This window comes from Ovis aries, chromosome 11 (genome assembly GCF_016772045.2).
Source record: "Ovis aries strain OAR_USU_Benz2616 breed Rambouillet chromosome 11, ARS-UI_Ramb_v3.0, whole genome shotgun sequence".
In the NCBI taxonomy this organism is placed as follows: domain Eukaryota; kingdom Metazoa; phylum Chordata; class Mammalia; order Artiodactyla; family Bovidae; genus Ovis; species Ovis aries.
In genome coordinates, this window is record NC_056064.1 from 34,194,115 (window position 1) to 34,209,150 (window position 15,036).

The 15,036-nt window shown below is 59.3% G+C and overlaps 1 protein-coding gene across 1 annotated transcript in view; it reads right to left on the reverse strand.

Annotated features, from left to right (window-relative positions):
* Positions 1–15,036, reverse strand: part of MYO15A (myosin XVA) — a 46,406-nt gene that overhangs the window by 884 nt on the left and 30,486 nt on the right. The window contains exons 47-64 of the mRNA XM_042255733.2: positions 14,842–14,983; positions 14,268–14,379; positions 14,105–14,179; positions 13,525–13,703; positions 12,876–12,991; positions 12,569–12,641; positions 12,216–12,288; positions 11,922–11,995; positions 11,620–11,702; positions 9,785–9,915; positions 8,694–8,788; positions 8,475–8,552; positions 8,068–8,164; positions 6,315–6,475; positions 5,211–5,344; positions 3,370–3,503; positions 2,953–3,086; positions 1,664–1,804 (exon numbers count right to left, since the gene is read on the reverse strand). Coding sequence (XP_042111667.1) covers positions 1,664–1,804; positions 2,953–3,086; positions 3,370–3,503; positions 5,211–5,344; positions 6,315–6,475; positions 8,068–8,164; positions 8,475–8,552; positions 8,694–8,788; positions 9,785–9,915; positions 11,620–11,702; positions 11,922–11,995; positions 12,216–12,288; positions 12,569–12,641; positions 12,876–12,991; positions 13,525–13,703; positions 14,105–14,179; positions 14,268–14,379; positions 14,842–14,983 — 2,032 coding nt within the window. The remainder of the gene's footprint in view (positions 1–1,663; positions 1,805–2,952; positions 3,087–3,369; positions 3,504–5,210; positions 5,345–6,314; positions 6,476–8,067; positions 8,165–8,474; positions 8,553–8,693; positions 8,789–9,784; positions 9,916–11,619; positions 11,703–11,921; positions 11,996–12,215; positions 12,289–12,568; positions 12,642–12,875; positions 12,992–13,524; positions 13,704–14,104; positions 14,180–14,267; positions 14,380–14,841; positions 14,984–15,036) is intronic.

Genomic DNA, 15,036 nt, shown 5'->3' on the forward strand with positions numbered 1-15,036 from the left:
GGATGACATGAGACTTCAAGACATGTAAATCCTTCACATCTAAAAACTATTAGCCCTGTCAATAAATGAGCTGCCACAGTTACCACCTGGTACCCACGGCCTAGAATGAACTGGGCCCCAGCCTCAGGGCTCCCATGGGTGGGGGGAAGGGAGTGCTGCAACCAAGTAGAGAAGCCAGAAAGGCTGCCTCTTCCTCCTCCTCCTCCATCCAGCTACCTCCTAAGCATCCACTACACACTGGGCACTGTGCTATGAACACCGTGTGGACACCGCCCTGCCCTCTTGCGGCTCCCGTTCTAATGGGGAGAAGGACAACCTCAGAACTAATAACGAAGTGACTTCCAAGCCATATGAGACCTACTGAGGCAGAGAGAGTGAATTATCAGGAGGATCAGGGCAGGCTTTAAGAAGGAGGTGATGTTTGTGCTGAAACTGGAATAAAGGGAGGGAAGAAGCCCTGTGATGCAGGGGGAGTGTGTCCCAGGCAGAGGGGACAGCGAGTGCAATAAGAGGGTGTTCTGGGGCAGGGAGCGGGCAAGGCAGGGTGGGGGAGCTGAGGTCACAGAGGTAAAAAGAGGAGAGGGCAGGGACAAGAAAGACTGCTGGGTTGGGGCCCAAGCCTGTGAGCATTGGAGGTTGAGGGCAGAGGCCTACTGGCCTCCAAGGGTGACACCAAGGGAGAGAAATAGGAGGCTGTCTCGCAGAGCAGCTATGAAAGCCTCCCCTGGGGGGAGGGCCCAGCCTTGCACCAGTTAGAGGTCGTCCAGGGAAGGGGGCTCCAGAAGGGGCCCAGGAAGCAACAGACGGGCAGGTCTGAAGAGGTGGGGTCTCTGGCGGAGTCCAGGAAACAGGCTGAGTCCAGGTGAGGCCAGGATCAGTGTGACCTCAGCAGGAACAGGACTGGGGGCAGTGGAAAGCAGACTGATCCCCAGTCGCAGGCTCCCCAAGGAGCATGACAAGGGGCCGTGCTCCAGCCTTGACCCTCAGGGGCAGGGCTAGGGTGGTGGGAGCCACTGTCTCGTGCCCTGGAAAGCAGCCCAACTAATATAGGCCCTGCCTTGGGGTGAGGGAGTTCTGGGCCCACATCTTGAGGGGTGCAGTGGGCTGGCAAGGACAGACAGGTGGGCCCAGCCCCATTCATCCCCTTCTCTGGACCTCAGCCCCCTCTCCAGCAGGTGAGAACTCTGGTCTGGCCCTGCCCCGGGGGCTACGAGACATGGACCCGGCTGACCTAGAGGACTTGGCTTTTGAGAAGAACCCTCTCCATCTGTCAAGCCCTGGCCCCACAGTCCAGCCTCCAAGCTTTAGCCCAGGTGAACTGCCCATGTCCCTGCCCTTCTAGCAACCTTCTATGGCTCCCAAGTGCCCTCGGGAGGAGGCCCAGGTTCTTAGCTTTATATTCAAGGACACTTAGGACCTCCCCAGTTTCCCATCGAATACCTCATTCTTCTGCAAACAACCTGGGTCCTCATTTCTAGGATCCCACCATCTAGATACCTCTCCAAGACAACCCCGAGACCCACAGGTCTGTGTAGTGTGGGTTTAGCTCTGTCCCCTGCGCTGGACTGGACACTCCCCAGAACTTGGCCAAGCTGAGGAGAGCCTAGTACACAGAATTTGGGAGTGGGGGGGGTGGGGCTGGGCAACTCCCCTGGGGGCCCACCTGCTCCAGCTGCAGCTGCACGGTGTGCTGGGCAGTGACATCGCCAAGCGCGACCTCCACATAGGGGCAGCTAGAGCCGGCTGTGGGCCGCTGGGTCCGCGTTGACTGGATCTCCTTCAGGGGGAACTTCACCATCAGCTCCTGGGGGTGATGGGGAACAGACAGGCTTGGGGATGGGACAGTCTCACCTACCGGTACCCCTGTCCTAAAGGACAGATATGCAGGGGGCAAGATACCCCGGTTCGAGCACTTGTCCCCCAGTGACCGGCTGTGTGACCCGGAGCAACCAGCTTTACCTCTCTGGACCTCAGCTTCTCACCTGTAACATTACTTCAACAATGATGCACGTGCGTGCAGCGTGCCAGGCACCACTCTAAGTGCTGGAGCTCCAGGTAATGCCAGTGTGCCCTGACCTTCCTGCCTCTTCACACCCACCCCTCTGGCTGGGAGCGTTCTTTCTGGCCCCAGGAGCTAACGCAGAGCTTCCCCGGCTCGCCTCAGGAGAAGCCAGAGTGATGAGAGCCAGCAGCCCCTTGTGACAGATGGACAGAGCAGACGGATACCCCAGCTTTCCCACCCGCAGAACGGGGCGTCCTCTGAGGCTGGTGCTCCCCACTGGACTGAGTCCCTGTGCCCACAGTGGGAACCTGGATGCTCACAGGCCCTGCCCTGGCTGTGTCCCCCTGGCTGTGACCTCCTCCTGGTCTCTCTTCCTCGCTCCATTGTTTCCACACAAGCCACTTGCCCTGGAGCCCTCGGAGCCCTCGTGTCAAGGTCCACTTCCCGAGGAAGAACTAAGAATGGGGGCAGCAGGTTCCTTTTGTTCTGGATTGCATTGTGTCCCCAAATCCTGACCCACCCCCTCAGAACCTGGAGATAGGTCTTTGAAGAGGGGAATCAGGCTAGGGTGGGCTCCCATCCCACGGGTCCTTATGAGAAGAGGACCTTGGGATTCATGGACCCCAGATAAAGGGCCTTATGAGGACTCAGCCAGGATGGCCATCTACAAGCAAGGAGGGAGGCCTCAGAGGAAGCTGACCCTGCCGGCACCTTGATCTTGGCCATCCGGCCTCCAGACTCACAGGAACAGTTTCTTGGCTGAGGCTCTGGCAGAGCCACACAGGCTCTGCAGGTCAGCATACTTCCCGTTTGCCTGGACAACAGCCTGCGTCATCCTCCCAGGTGAGGAAGACGGGGGCGGAGCCTCACCCAAGGTCACGCAGGTGTGAGCAGTGGAGCTGGACGTCCCTGGGGGCAGGGGTGGGGCGGGGCCAGGCTGAGCCACTCACATGGGTCTCAGTGCTGAGAAAGTTGAGGCCATTCTGGTTGACAGCGAGGATGCAGGGGGCTGGCACAGCCGCGGTGCTGCAGCTTTGGACCAGGAAGAAGGAGGAGCCGAACATGGGTGAGGCACTGAGGAGGCCTGGGGGTGGTGGTCAGGCGACAAGGGCTCATCAGTGCATAAGCCCACCCCTCCCCCACAGCCCATCCAGCACAGGAGCCCCCAGCCTGGTGCCCCTCCTGCCAGTGCTGCCGCTCACCCTGCACCTTCCTCCATCCCCGCTGGGCCCTCTAGCCTAGGTGGGGCCGTGGAAGGCCTTTAGAAACCTGACACCAAAGATGCTTTTGTGCAAAGGAAAAGGCCTCCTCGCCACCCTCCTCAGCCAGGTCCCCATGACTCCCTCACCAGCCCAACTCCTTCTCACCCAGAAACTGGGCCCGAGCCTGGTGGGGGCTGAGCGCCTGCATCTGCTGCCGGTGCTGACCAAGCAGGTGGAGCCACGTCGAGCTGGCCTCGGTGCGGTACAGCTGGGCTGGGATGTAGCCCTGGGCCTCCCGCCTGGCGGGCAGGGAAAAGCCGGCTGACCATCAGGGCTTCCACCAAACCTCCTGACGGCTGAACGCTGGGGGAGCGCGGACGACAGGGTGGGGACGGGCGATGGTACAAGTGGGGCTGGGCACACAGCACGCGCTCAGTAACCGCAGGCCAACACCACTGGGCTCCTTGCTTGCTGACAAGGGAACGCAGGCTCTGAGGAGTTCACCAGCTCACCCAGGGTCATACAGTGACCCCACATGGGTTCATCCTTTGTAGTCCCTGGCCCCTGGGGAGTAGCCCAGGCCAGAGGGGTAAGAAGGAAGCACAGGGTGGGGGAAACATCAGGGCAGCAAAGCAAACCCCAGCAGTGGTCAGCAGAACAGAGCAGTGGGCTCCAGATGACCCCCAGGACCCTCAACTCCTACCTGTCTAGGCCTCCCCTGACCATATGCTGGCGGCCCTAAGGCAGCTCTGGCCTCAGGACATCTGAAAAATGCCAACAAGTACCAGTCTGGGCTGAACACTGGGGTAGGGAGGGATGTCAGGGGAACCCCTAAAAGAGTCTCCAGGCTACATCTTTCCTTCTCTGTACTGCTAGGTAAGAGCCTGGCCTCCGGACCCTCCCTAGGTCTAAATCCTGGTCGCCCCACTCTGGGGAAGCCACATCCCCTCTCTGGGGCTGAGTTTCCTCATCTGCAAGAGAGGACATTAGAGTGCAGTTTGGGGCATCTGCCAGAGCGATGCGTGCAGATGCGACGCAGACAGTAAGGGTGCCACAACTGTCTCCATCCGGGCCTGGTGACACCTGTATGTGCTTCCTCCACTTTCCTTCCATCATAGCATCAGAAGGGTGTGAGTGTTGCACCCTTACGGCGGGACATACCGTCCACACACTGCCTTTCTTACAGTTATTCACAGCAGGGGCTCTCAAAGTGTGGTCGAGGGCCTGGCAAAGTCACTTCCGTAACAATCTGAGCGGTTATCTGCCTCCCCCTAGTTCTCTCACAAGTGCAGGTGCAGAGGCCACATGACCTGTGCGGTCACAACAGACTGACCAAGAAGCAGGGACGGGTATCCAGCTGTCAGCTATTAAGCCAGATGGTACAGATTTGCAAAGGGTAAACCAGTGCAGCAGCTCTCACTGGAACTCCCGGCAAAATACACTTGTGTTTTCATGACTTATTTATATTAACACATAATGTTACCTTATACTATTTGTATTATAATTATCATATGTCCACATTTATCTTAACATTAATATGTAGTGTCCTTGTTTTTCATTAATAAATCAGTATTTTAAGTTTCTGTTTTCATTTTGAATAGTGTAAATATATCAATAGATACGACCCACAGACACAGCAGCTCTTTGGAGCCCAAGTTTCAAGAGGAAAAAGATGGAGAGTGTGGGGACGACCGAGGTCCCATGGCTTTGAGAACATCAGTTTAAAGGCCACCTGACACCCCACAATTTAAGGCATCCTCTGCTGTTGGAGATTGTCAACGCCATCACAGTGGACATTCCTGTGGCCAACGCTCTCTGCAGGGCCGAGTGTACTTCCTGGGCCACAGTGTATGTGTCCTGAACGCATTTTATCACTTGTTTGCTCTGAGCTATTAATACCAGTTGGAAGTGACCTGTCCTGCTGGGAGGCAGGGTCCTAGCTGAATAGGCTGGGCTGAGGGGGGGTGGGCAGCTCAGGGGTGGGGCAGGGGTGGGAGGGCGCTCACGCGCTGGGCAGGTAGAAGTGGTCCTTGGCCCGGTGCTGCAGCGCAGCCAGCTTGGACACCTGCTGAAGCTGCTGTTCGCTGGGCCGGCCAGCCGGCACGCTGCTGAAAAGGCCCTTCAGGTAGTCAGGCAGCACCTACAGGGGTGGGAAGAATGTAGGCGAGGGGCTGCAGAAGGCCAGGCACACTACCCGGGAGGTCCAGACACAGATGCTGAGCCGTGCCAGGGTCATGCTTCTGGGGAGGGGGGCACTCACTTTCCTGGGCTTCGGGGAGCAGTGACAGAAGCACCTGGATGGTGAGCGGGGAGGGCCGTGGCTTGGAAGCCACAGGAACTGGGGAAGTGCTGGCCCCTGTTCTGCAGAGTGCAGGACCCAGGGGTCATATTTCCACAAGTCCCAGGGGTGCTGCTGGCTGGCCCACAGGCACAAGAGCCCAGTGACGGGCCTTGGACACAGAATGGCCGCAGCTTCGGGCGCCAGCTTCTGAGAAGCATGATGTCTCTACCCAGCACGTCTGCGAGGGTCCGCACACGAGGGAGACCCCGACTTTGTCAGGACCACTGCCCTGACTGAGATGACCTAGTCCAAAAGGGGAGTGACAGCGCCCCAGTGTGAAAAGGCCTGGCAAAGTCTCAGAGCGGGGGACTTCCCTGCTGGTCTAGTGTTTAAGAATCTGCCTTCCAAGTCAGGGGACATGGGTTCAATCCCTGATCGGAGAATTAAGATCCCACATGCCTCGTGAGAACTAAGCCTGCAGGCTGAAACCAAGACCCAACATAGTCAAATAAATAAAAATTAAAAAACAAAAAACAATGCTACTGAGCACGGGACAGGCGAGGTGCTCAGCGCTGGAGGGGAGCAGGAGGAAGGAGGTCAGAACGGCCTGAAAACGTGTCACCTGGGTAGCCTGGCTGGAGGGGCCCGGACCAGCAGCGACATAGGAAAAGCAGGCTGGCCCGGGTGACAGAGGCCTGTGAATTAGGAAGTGAGGGTGACAGTGACATGCCCACATGGGGACCAGAGGCCTTGGGGATGGAATCACGAAGGCCTCGGATGCCAAGCCCCGGGGAGCCCGGAGCCTCTGGAGCCGGCCACAAGCCCGGACCTGGTTGTAGTGCATGGTCACGTAGAGCTCGTTGTCAAACTTGAGTGGCTGGTCCCAGAGTACACGTCGGAACCACAGTGCGTAGCCGCCGTCCACCTGCGCCATCTCCGAGGCCACGTCCAGGATGTAGGCACGCCGGCTGAGCGGACACACGTGCTGGCCTGCAGGGAGCGCGGGCAAACATGGCGAGCCCCCTCCCTGCTCTGGGGCACGGCTTCCTTGGTGAACAGGACGGGGGGCCCTGATTTGTGGAAATTGTGCCCCCAGGTGGGAATAACGCTCAAAGCTCAGCTCGCCTGGGCCTAGGGAGGTGCCCCACCCAGGTGCTGCTCAGAGAACACCCAGCCTCTCTTCCCTCTCTAGAGGAGGCTGTACCCAGAGAAGCACAAGAGGCCTTAGGTCCTCTTCTGTAGGACTCCTATGGGGAGAACCCTGCTGGGCTCTCCAGGGGTGAGGGGAGGATGCGGGTCTGGCACTGAGTGGGTCTCGGCCATAAGTTTTTATTTCCTGAAGTGACATTTCTGCTCCCTGTCCCACACCTTTGAAAAATTTTACTGAAAACAGGGATGTGGTATGATGATAAAGTCCTGGATCTGACCCTGGGCAAGTCCCTTGGGCTCCTTGGCAGGCTGATAAACAGCCTGACCTCAAAATGCCCCCGTCCTAATCCCCACCTGCCGTGAACGCACACCTTCATGGAGAGGAGACGTGGAGTGTGATTAAGGGTCTTGAGAGGGGAGATAATCACAGGGACCCAAGTGGACCCACCACAGTCTCGAGGGGCCTATGAGAAGGAGGCAGGAGGGTCACAAAAAGAGACTGGAAGAGGCTATGCTGCGGGCTTTGAAGATGGAGGAAAGGGCCATGAGCCAAGGGACTTGGGTGCCTGTGGAAGCTGGAAAAGGCGAGAAACAGACTCCTAGAGCCTCAGAAGGACTCAGCCCTGGGGACGTTCCGACTTTCAGAACCATAAGATCATACACGTGTGCTGTTTGAAGTCACCAAGTGATTTGTTATGGCAGCAACAAGAGACTAATACAGGCTCCCTGGGCCTTGGTTCTCCCATCTGTAAATGGGAAGGACAACACATTTCATTTCATTTCATGGGGTCCTAGTGGGATAGTTGATGGGATTAAGTGCTGTCAGCTGTCGCCTCTGCTCTGTGAGCTCCTTTACTAAGATTATTTTGTTACTGCCTTCTCCACCCCCATGTCATGCTAGACTCAGGCAGGGCTGAGGACATGTGTTTCAGAGCTGAGTAGCCCGAGAGCCAGCTGGAGTTGGGTGAGACTGACCGGCCGGTGGCAGAAGCTCAGCCATGTTCTAGAGCAGGTGGGCTGCAGGGGGAAAGGGTTTGGCCTCATGAAGAAGGGCCAGGTGAGGCCGAGGGTTGGGCTCCTCTCAGCCGCTATGAGGACAGAGGAGGCAGGAAAAAGTACTTGCACGTGTGGGTTACAGGAGCCACATTCTGTTAAGTCCTGCCCTCCCAGAGGGCAGGGCCTACTGAGCACTCTGGGGGGCAGATGGCGGCGTGGGGGAGCCCTGTCTTCCACCATCTCGCGGCCTGACAGACCAGATGAGCTCACACAGATTGAAGTGGGGTGGTGGGGGTCAGATGGGGGGCTGGGGGTTCTTGGTGCAGAGGCTCCTGCACCCAGGCGGGGGGCTTTTTGGAGGAAGAGGCATCTAATCGGGGCCTCACAGTCGGGATGGGGGCCATGGGCCCAGTTTGCCTCATCCTCTGGCTGCTCACCTCTGTTGGTTACAACAAAGATGACGTACTCATCAAAGGCCTCGGGGCGGGTCAGAGCCATCTCAGCACAAAGCTCTTCCACTACGTCCAGGGCCACCTGTGGATGGGGGAAGTGAGAGGCTGGGCCAGGCAGGTGACCTCTGCCCTGAGCCCTCCCTGGCCCCCCTGCAGAGGCTAGGCTCCCAGGGCCCTGGGTCAGCCCCACACAGGGAAGGACGCAGCTTCCGGAGTTGTGGGTCCCAAGTCTGCCCATCTCTCATTTGCAGCCTGACTCTGAGCTGAAGGCCACCCACCTCCCCTAGGCTCGGGATTGGGCTGCAACAGAGAGCTAAGTCCTGACTCATGGGGGAGGTAGGGGGTGGCTCAGCACCCTTGGGGTCCCACTCCCCAGACACTCCTTCACTCACAGTGCATGTCTTTATCTTAAGATGGCGCTCCAGGCCCCCAGGGAGAAGAAAGAGCTGCCTCTTGGAACTGCGGCCGGCCTAGGGGAAGGTGCAGAGAGAGGAGAGGCTGGGATCTCACCAGGGTCTCACCCAGCCCTGGTCCTGTCCGCCTGCGTGCCCAGGCCGGCACAGGGGTCTCTCGGTAGGCCGTCCCCCTCCCCAAGCCCCGCCTACGCTCACCAACATGGCCCGCAGCTCCATGCTGCCTGGGAGCTCCAGGCGGCCACCAAACCGCAGCGTCTTCTTCAGGTTCTGCTCACAGGCCTTGGCAATCCCTGCAGAGACTGGGGTTAGCGGGGCTGGGGCAGGCCCAGCAGAAGAGCTCCTCTGGCCCCAGCCCCAAGCCCCCTTGGTGGGGGCTGCTCTCCCTCCAGTGGCCGCAGAGACCATTCAGAGGGCAGTGACTGACCCAAGGTTAAGAGCCAGAGTACAAGGGCTGGGTTTGAACCCACATCCTTTCGGAGGCCCGCACGCCTCGGTTATCCATGAGTCCCCGGAGACAGCTGGTGCCGGGGGCTCGTCCCTGGGGGCTGTGTCCAGAGTCTCCATGCAAGAGACCGCATCATCTGCTTCTCCATTTCTCTGGCTAAGCAGTGCCCTTGCCCCACTCTGGGGAGGGGCCAAGTTAGAGAGTTTGGGGGCACATTCAACCCCCTTCCCTGGAGCTGATGCAGGGGTGTTTGTTGATTGACTCGAAGAGGAGGCTTCAGAGGCAGAGAGGATGAAGTCTCCTATCTCCTCCATGGCTGCCATGGTAACCACAAGTGCCCTGACCTCTCTCCTAGGGGGACCCAGGGGTTCCTCTGGAAGCTAGACTTTGGGTGAGGCTGAGGAGCAGCCCCTTTCCTCTAAATTCCACAGGGAAAAGGCCAAGACCCTGCCACCAGCCATGGCGCCCTCTCAAGACCCTTGTTGATTCCCAAAGACCAGAGAAAGGGCCATGCCGCCGCCTCCTCCTCTCCCACATGCCACGCATCATCTCCGGTCTTTATGCCTGCTACTGAGTTCATCTAGAAATCCCTCCTCTGTGCTCAGTACCCAGAGCAACACTTCCTCCGGGAAGCCATCCCTGATATGTCATCCTCCCTGTCATATCAGACAACCTATGGCATCAGCCCCTGTGGGACCTCTGCCAACGTTTGGGGACAGGATTGATATTAATAAGCACTGCCTGGGCAAGAAGGGCTAGGCCCTCCTGCTGGCTGCCCAGCCAGCCCTCGTATGGTGCAGACAAGCCCCTGGCCCTGGGTCCCCACTCGCTTGCCCCTCACCCTGGAAGGGCAGGCCTGGGGTCCGGCTCACGTCTTGGAGGAAGTGGGTGAGGTGCGGCTGGAGGACCTCAGAGCAGCTGTGGTAGGCGGCCACGATGTACAGCAGCCTCCAACCTCGCTGGCAGCTGTCCCTGCGAGCACACACAGGCTCCATCACAGTGGCCACTGCTCTGCAGCCACACCAGGAGTCTCCCCGCCCACCAGGCTCTTCTCCTGAGGATGCCCCTGCCCCTGCCCAGTGAAAGCAGGGCCGCTAGGCACAGAGTCAGACCAAAGGTGCATTCTGTTGGGAATTCTGAGTGGGAGGGAGGGTGGGAGGGAAGGGAGGGGGTGAAGCCCCTGACATACCCATTGTGCACAGAGAATTAGTCTTCCTGGGGTGGGGGGCATCTCTCTGGGCGACGGTCCCTGAAGGGGGGCCAGGGACCCTGTGCAGAGCTGGTGGCAAGTAAGACTGGGTGGGAGGGGCAGGAGGATGCGCTGAGTGGTTCTGAAATTCCTGGGAGACGCGAGCAGGTGGACAGGAGGGTGGCCCAGTGCTAACAAGAGCAGCACAGGCTTTGGGCCCCACCATGTGCTAGTCACGTGCGAGACACGGACGCTTACCTTTGTGTTACCCTGTATCCGGGTTTCACTTGTGGGAACCTCTGGTGTCTGGGCACAGCACTTGGGCTTCCTTTGGGAAGCCACCCACCCCTCCCCAGGTCCCTGTGCATATGAGAGCCAGGGGACTTCCCAAGTGGCTCTAGTGGTAAAGAACCCGCCTGCCAGCACAGTAGACATGAGTCACGGGTTCAGTCCCTGAGTTGGAAGATCCCCTGGGGGAGGGCATGGCAACCCACTCCAGTATTCTTGCCTGGAAGAATATCCCACAATATTCTTGTGGGAAGAATATCCCACAATTTTCTTGTGGGAAGAAAATCCCACAGAGGAGCCTGCCAGGCTACAGTCCATGGGGTCACAAAGAGTCAGACAGGACTCAAGTGACTTTAGCATGCACATATGTACCCATGAGAGCCAGGACTGGCCAGTTAGAACCCTGAAGCCTCTGGCTAAAGTGACTGGTTCATGTCAGTGGACATGAACTTGGGCAAACCCTGGGAGATGGTGAAGGACAGGGAAGCCTGGTGTGCCGCAGTCCATGGGGTTGCAAAGAGTCAGACATTACTTGGTGACTGAACAACAATAAAAAATGGGAGCCAGGCTTGGCAAGTTAGAGTTCATCCTCCCTCTGGCTATGGTGATTGGTCTGGGAACAGGTACATGATCCAGGTCTAGCCAATCAGAGCTCTGTGGTTGGCTCAGAGATGCCCATGGGACCAAGACAGGCCAATAAGGCTGGATTTGGGAATTTTTGCTGCAAATATTCAATCAGTCTTGCTTTGCCTGGGATTGCTGAGCTGGGGAATGTCCCCCCAGAGCTATCATCTTGCCAGTCTATGAGATATATTGTTTGGGAGTAATAACAACACATAGAAAATCAGGTCCAGGGTACAGAGAAAGACTGCTTCCTGATGACACCTAGATCCAGCTATGCCTAAAGTCCTCTGTTAAACTTTTCAGTTACCTGACCCCTTTTTTGCTTAAATCCGACTGAACTGGGTTTCTGTCACTTGCAACCAAGAACCTGGACTCACCCATTATCAGTGCATTTGACAGATGAGACTGAAGCTCAGAGACCAGAAAGGGCTTGTCCCAAACCAAGCAATTTCGAACATATGTGCTCTGTCTCTGGCGTGAGGAAGAGGATGAGGCGGGGAGGGCACAGGCTGGGAGATGGGAGGCTGATCTGGCCCCTCCGGAGCAGGAAATGGTGGGGAGGGGAGGACACTCACTGCTTGGTGCTGGTGTTGTCTGTGATCTGCTTCATGACCTGGCAGTAACACTCGTCCCGCATGACCTCATGGTCCCTGCACAGCTGTGGGAGGGCGGGCCAGGTCACAGGTCACATGCCCACAGGAACACAGTGGGCTCCTGAAAACAGGCCTGGCGTCCTTTCTCCAGAACCCTCCCCACCAGCGGGATGCACTCCTCTTTGGGCCACACGGTTCCCACCCCAAAGGCTGCAGCCCCCGCTGACAGATGGCGAACCGAGCCACAGGGCAGGCAAGGGAGCTCCTGGAGGAGCTGGACTGACCTTCAGGAGGGTGCACAGCACGTCCAGTTCACTCTGGCCCTTCAGCGGGGCATCCCCCATGAATCGCATCACAGCTGGAGGAAACACTGTCCCATTCAGCCACTGGTCTCCCAGCTGCCCGCCCACCAGGAACCCTGGGTTGGACCCCTCCCCCAGAGGCTATGGCCAGGGCCGGTAGGGGGAAGGGGCCTCCTCCTCTCCTCCCACATCTGAGGGAAGGGGTAGTGGTCACCAAGGGTCACAGTCCGGCGTCCCTCCTGGCCTGGGGCCCTGGCCACTGTCCCACCCCCACACCTAGAAACATGTCTGTAGCCATCTTGTTGAGGCTGCTGTCGCTGAACTCAATGAGGGAGTCCTGGAGCGGGGTCTGTGGGGAGATAAATTGGGTCATGGCAGGAGGAAAAGGGAGGGGAGGGGAGGGGATGGGGAGGGGAGGGGATGGGGAGGGTCCTATCTTAACAGCAGAAGAGTCCACACCACAGAAGGCGGTGGGTGGAACTTTGAGAAGATGAGACACTTCCTTTTGGAGGAATCCAGGCCTTCGGGGTACCCAGTGGTGGGGGTCCCACTGGGCACAAGGCTGTTTGGCCCATGGGCCTGGGATGCACTCTTGTATGGCCATTTCAGAGGGACCTGGGGCTGGGCACCTTCGTAAAGCAAAGCATGTCCTCCAAGGTTCTGGACTCCCGACCCTCCTTGGATTTCAGCCTGAGGCCATCCCTGCAAGGGGAAGTGGACGCTACTGATCAGTCTTGCCTCTGAGACAGCCTTTCCCACAAGAAGTGTGCTGGACCCAGTGTCAGCCCACCTGGCAGCAAGGTCCCTGAGGCAGAGGCTGCAGACCAGCCCCCTCCCAGGGTTTCTCATTCCCTCCCAGACCTGAGGCCTCCTGCTTGGGTGGCTGGGAAAAGCCCCACCCCAGAAAGACCCTCCTCAGGGCGGGCCACCACTCACTGGGGTCTCCTCTGAGGGTCTCGGAAGTACTTCTGGGCAAACTCAAGCATTGTGTACGGTGGAAGAGCGAGGCCGTCCTCCCCACGGTCCATGGAGCCAGCTCTGACTGGGGGGCCCTGCAAGAGGGGCATCTGCTACTCCTGCTAGTCAGAGCCTGCCCAACGCCAGCCCAGCCTGACTGTGCACAGACCCTCTCCGCCTGCCCTGCCTCCCCATGGGCCACTCCTTGCCCCATGTGGCCCTACTGCCTCCCCGATGGCCTGGTCCAGCTGACCTTATCCCTCACCCCTTTATCTTCCTCCACCCTAGCGAGCTCCATGCCACCACAGGACCCAACCTGGCCCACTCACCAGGCCCTGCCCCGTCGAAGGTGGATTCACCATCTGGCCGCCCCAGGCTGGTCCTGCCCCATTGGCCTGGTCACTTACTCTTCCACTGACCGCACCCACCCTACCTGACTGGCCACACCTCCAGCCGCTTCTGGTCACATCTGGCGGCTCACATCCCTCAGGTCATATGTCTGGCTGTCCCTACCAGGCTGCTCGGTCCCAGGATGGCCTGCCCTTGACTGACCCCACTCCGCTCCACCTCCACAGTCAGGCCGACCCCACTGCTGCGTCCGCTCCTCTGACCAGCCCTGAGTTCTCACCTCCCTCCTGCGGCCCACCTCCCGTGCAGCGGCAGTGGAGGCCACAGCGGCGGCCACAGCGGCAGCGCGGCCCCGGCCCGGCTCGGCAGGCAGCTGTAGGAAGTCAGGGGCAGCTGCAGGCTGCACCAGGTCAGAAGGGAAGCGGCCCACGCGCCCGTGGATGGTCCCAAACCGCCAGCCTAGGGGAGGAAAGGGTCTGAGCAGTGAGAGGGTGTCATCTGGGGAAGAGTGGGGTTCAGAGTCAGTGAGGGAGGTATGCCATGGGGCCAGTTATGGAGGCGAACAGAAGGACACTGGCTCAGGGAAGGGGAGGCAGCCCCTCAGCGGCGGGCTGGAGTGGGGGTCTGCAGAATGGAGAACACAGCGCCTGTGGACCTTTGGGCCACAACACAGAGACACTAATGTCCACGGAGACCCGTCAGCCCGATGTGTGGACAGGGGCTGGGTTGCATGGCCATCTTAGCAGCTACAGCCCAGCGAGACCCTTGGGGACCGCAGGACCTGCATTGCGCATCTGCTCTGTTTGGGGTTTCCAGGTCTGGCAGCTCGGGCAGCTGAATGGGGGCCCCAGGGTACACACCGAAGTCAGGGCCCCGGTGCCGCAGCTCCTCCAGGTACACCACCTTCTTGCCGACCACACAGCCCGCGCTGTAGCCTGCAGGCCGGGCCCACGTCAGCACCTGCCAGGGAGGCCCCCCGCCCTGCTGCCCCAGCGCTCACACCCCGTACCCCCCGGCGCTGACCCAGTCGAGGCGGCTCCAGGGGCTGCAGGTGGATGATGTCGCCCTTGTGGAAGGCCAGCAGCGCAGGGTCCTCAGGTAGGAAGTTCCTCACAGCGACCACGTAGTCCGAGTCCTGCATCAGTCAGGGGCGGGGTGAGGGCTGCGGGCCCATGCCCTCCTCCCAGAGGCCAGGGCCCACTCCCCTGCTCTGCATACAGGCCATGAGAGCACGGCCACAGACCTGACCCACCCCTACCCCTCCCACAGCCTCAGCGCTGAGGCCAGGTGCCAGGCCTGGGGACTGCCCGGTTTGGAGGAAGCATGGGGCTGGATGCGGTCACAGGGTGGTCAGTGACGGGCAGTGCAGCCCCTGCAGGAGGGGAGGAATGAGGCTGCTGTGGAGCCCAGAGGCCTAAGTGAAGGACCCTGGAGAGGCCGGCAGCAGGGTCATAGGCCCCAGGTTGGAAGGTACAGCTCGAGCAAGAGCCTGCAGACACAGTCGCAGACACACAGGTGTATCCACGCCTCTCAGGTGGGCGTCGCTGGTACATTCAGGCCCTCAGCCTGCTGCGGGCATCTGCAGGAGGGCCCTGACCTTCTTCAGCTCCAGGATGAAGTCATCCACCAGGGTCTTGACCTGGTGAGCTCGGGCTGAGAACAGAATAACCTTCTCACTGGCCAAGTTGAACTCCAGCATGTTCTGGGAGGGGATGGTCACAAAGAGGATGTCCGCAAAGCTGAAGGAGGGGAAGGTGGCATGAGGGAGGACCATGGCCAGAGGGACGCCCCC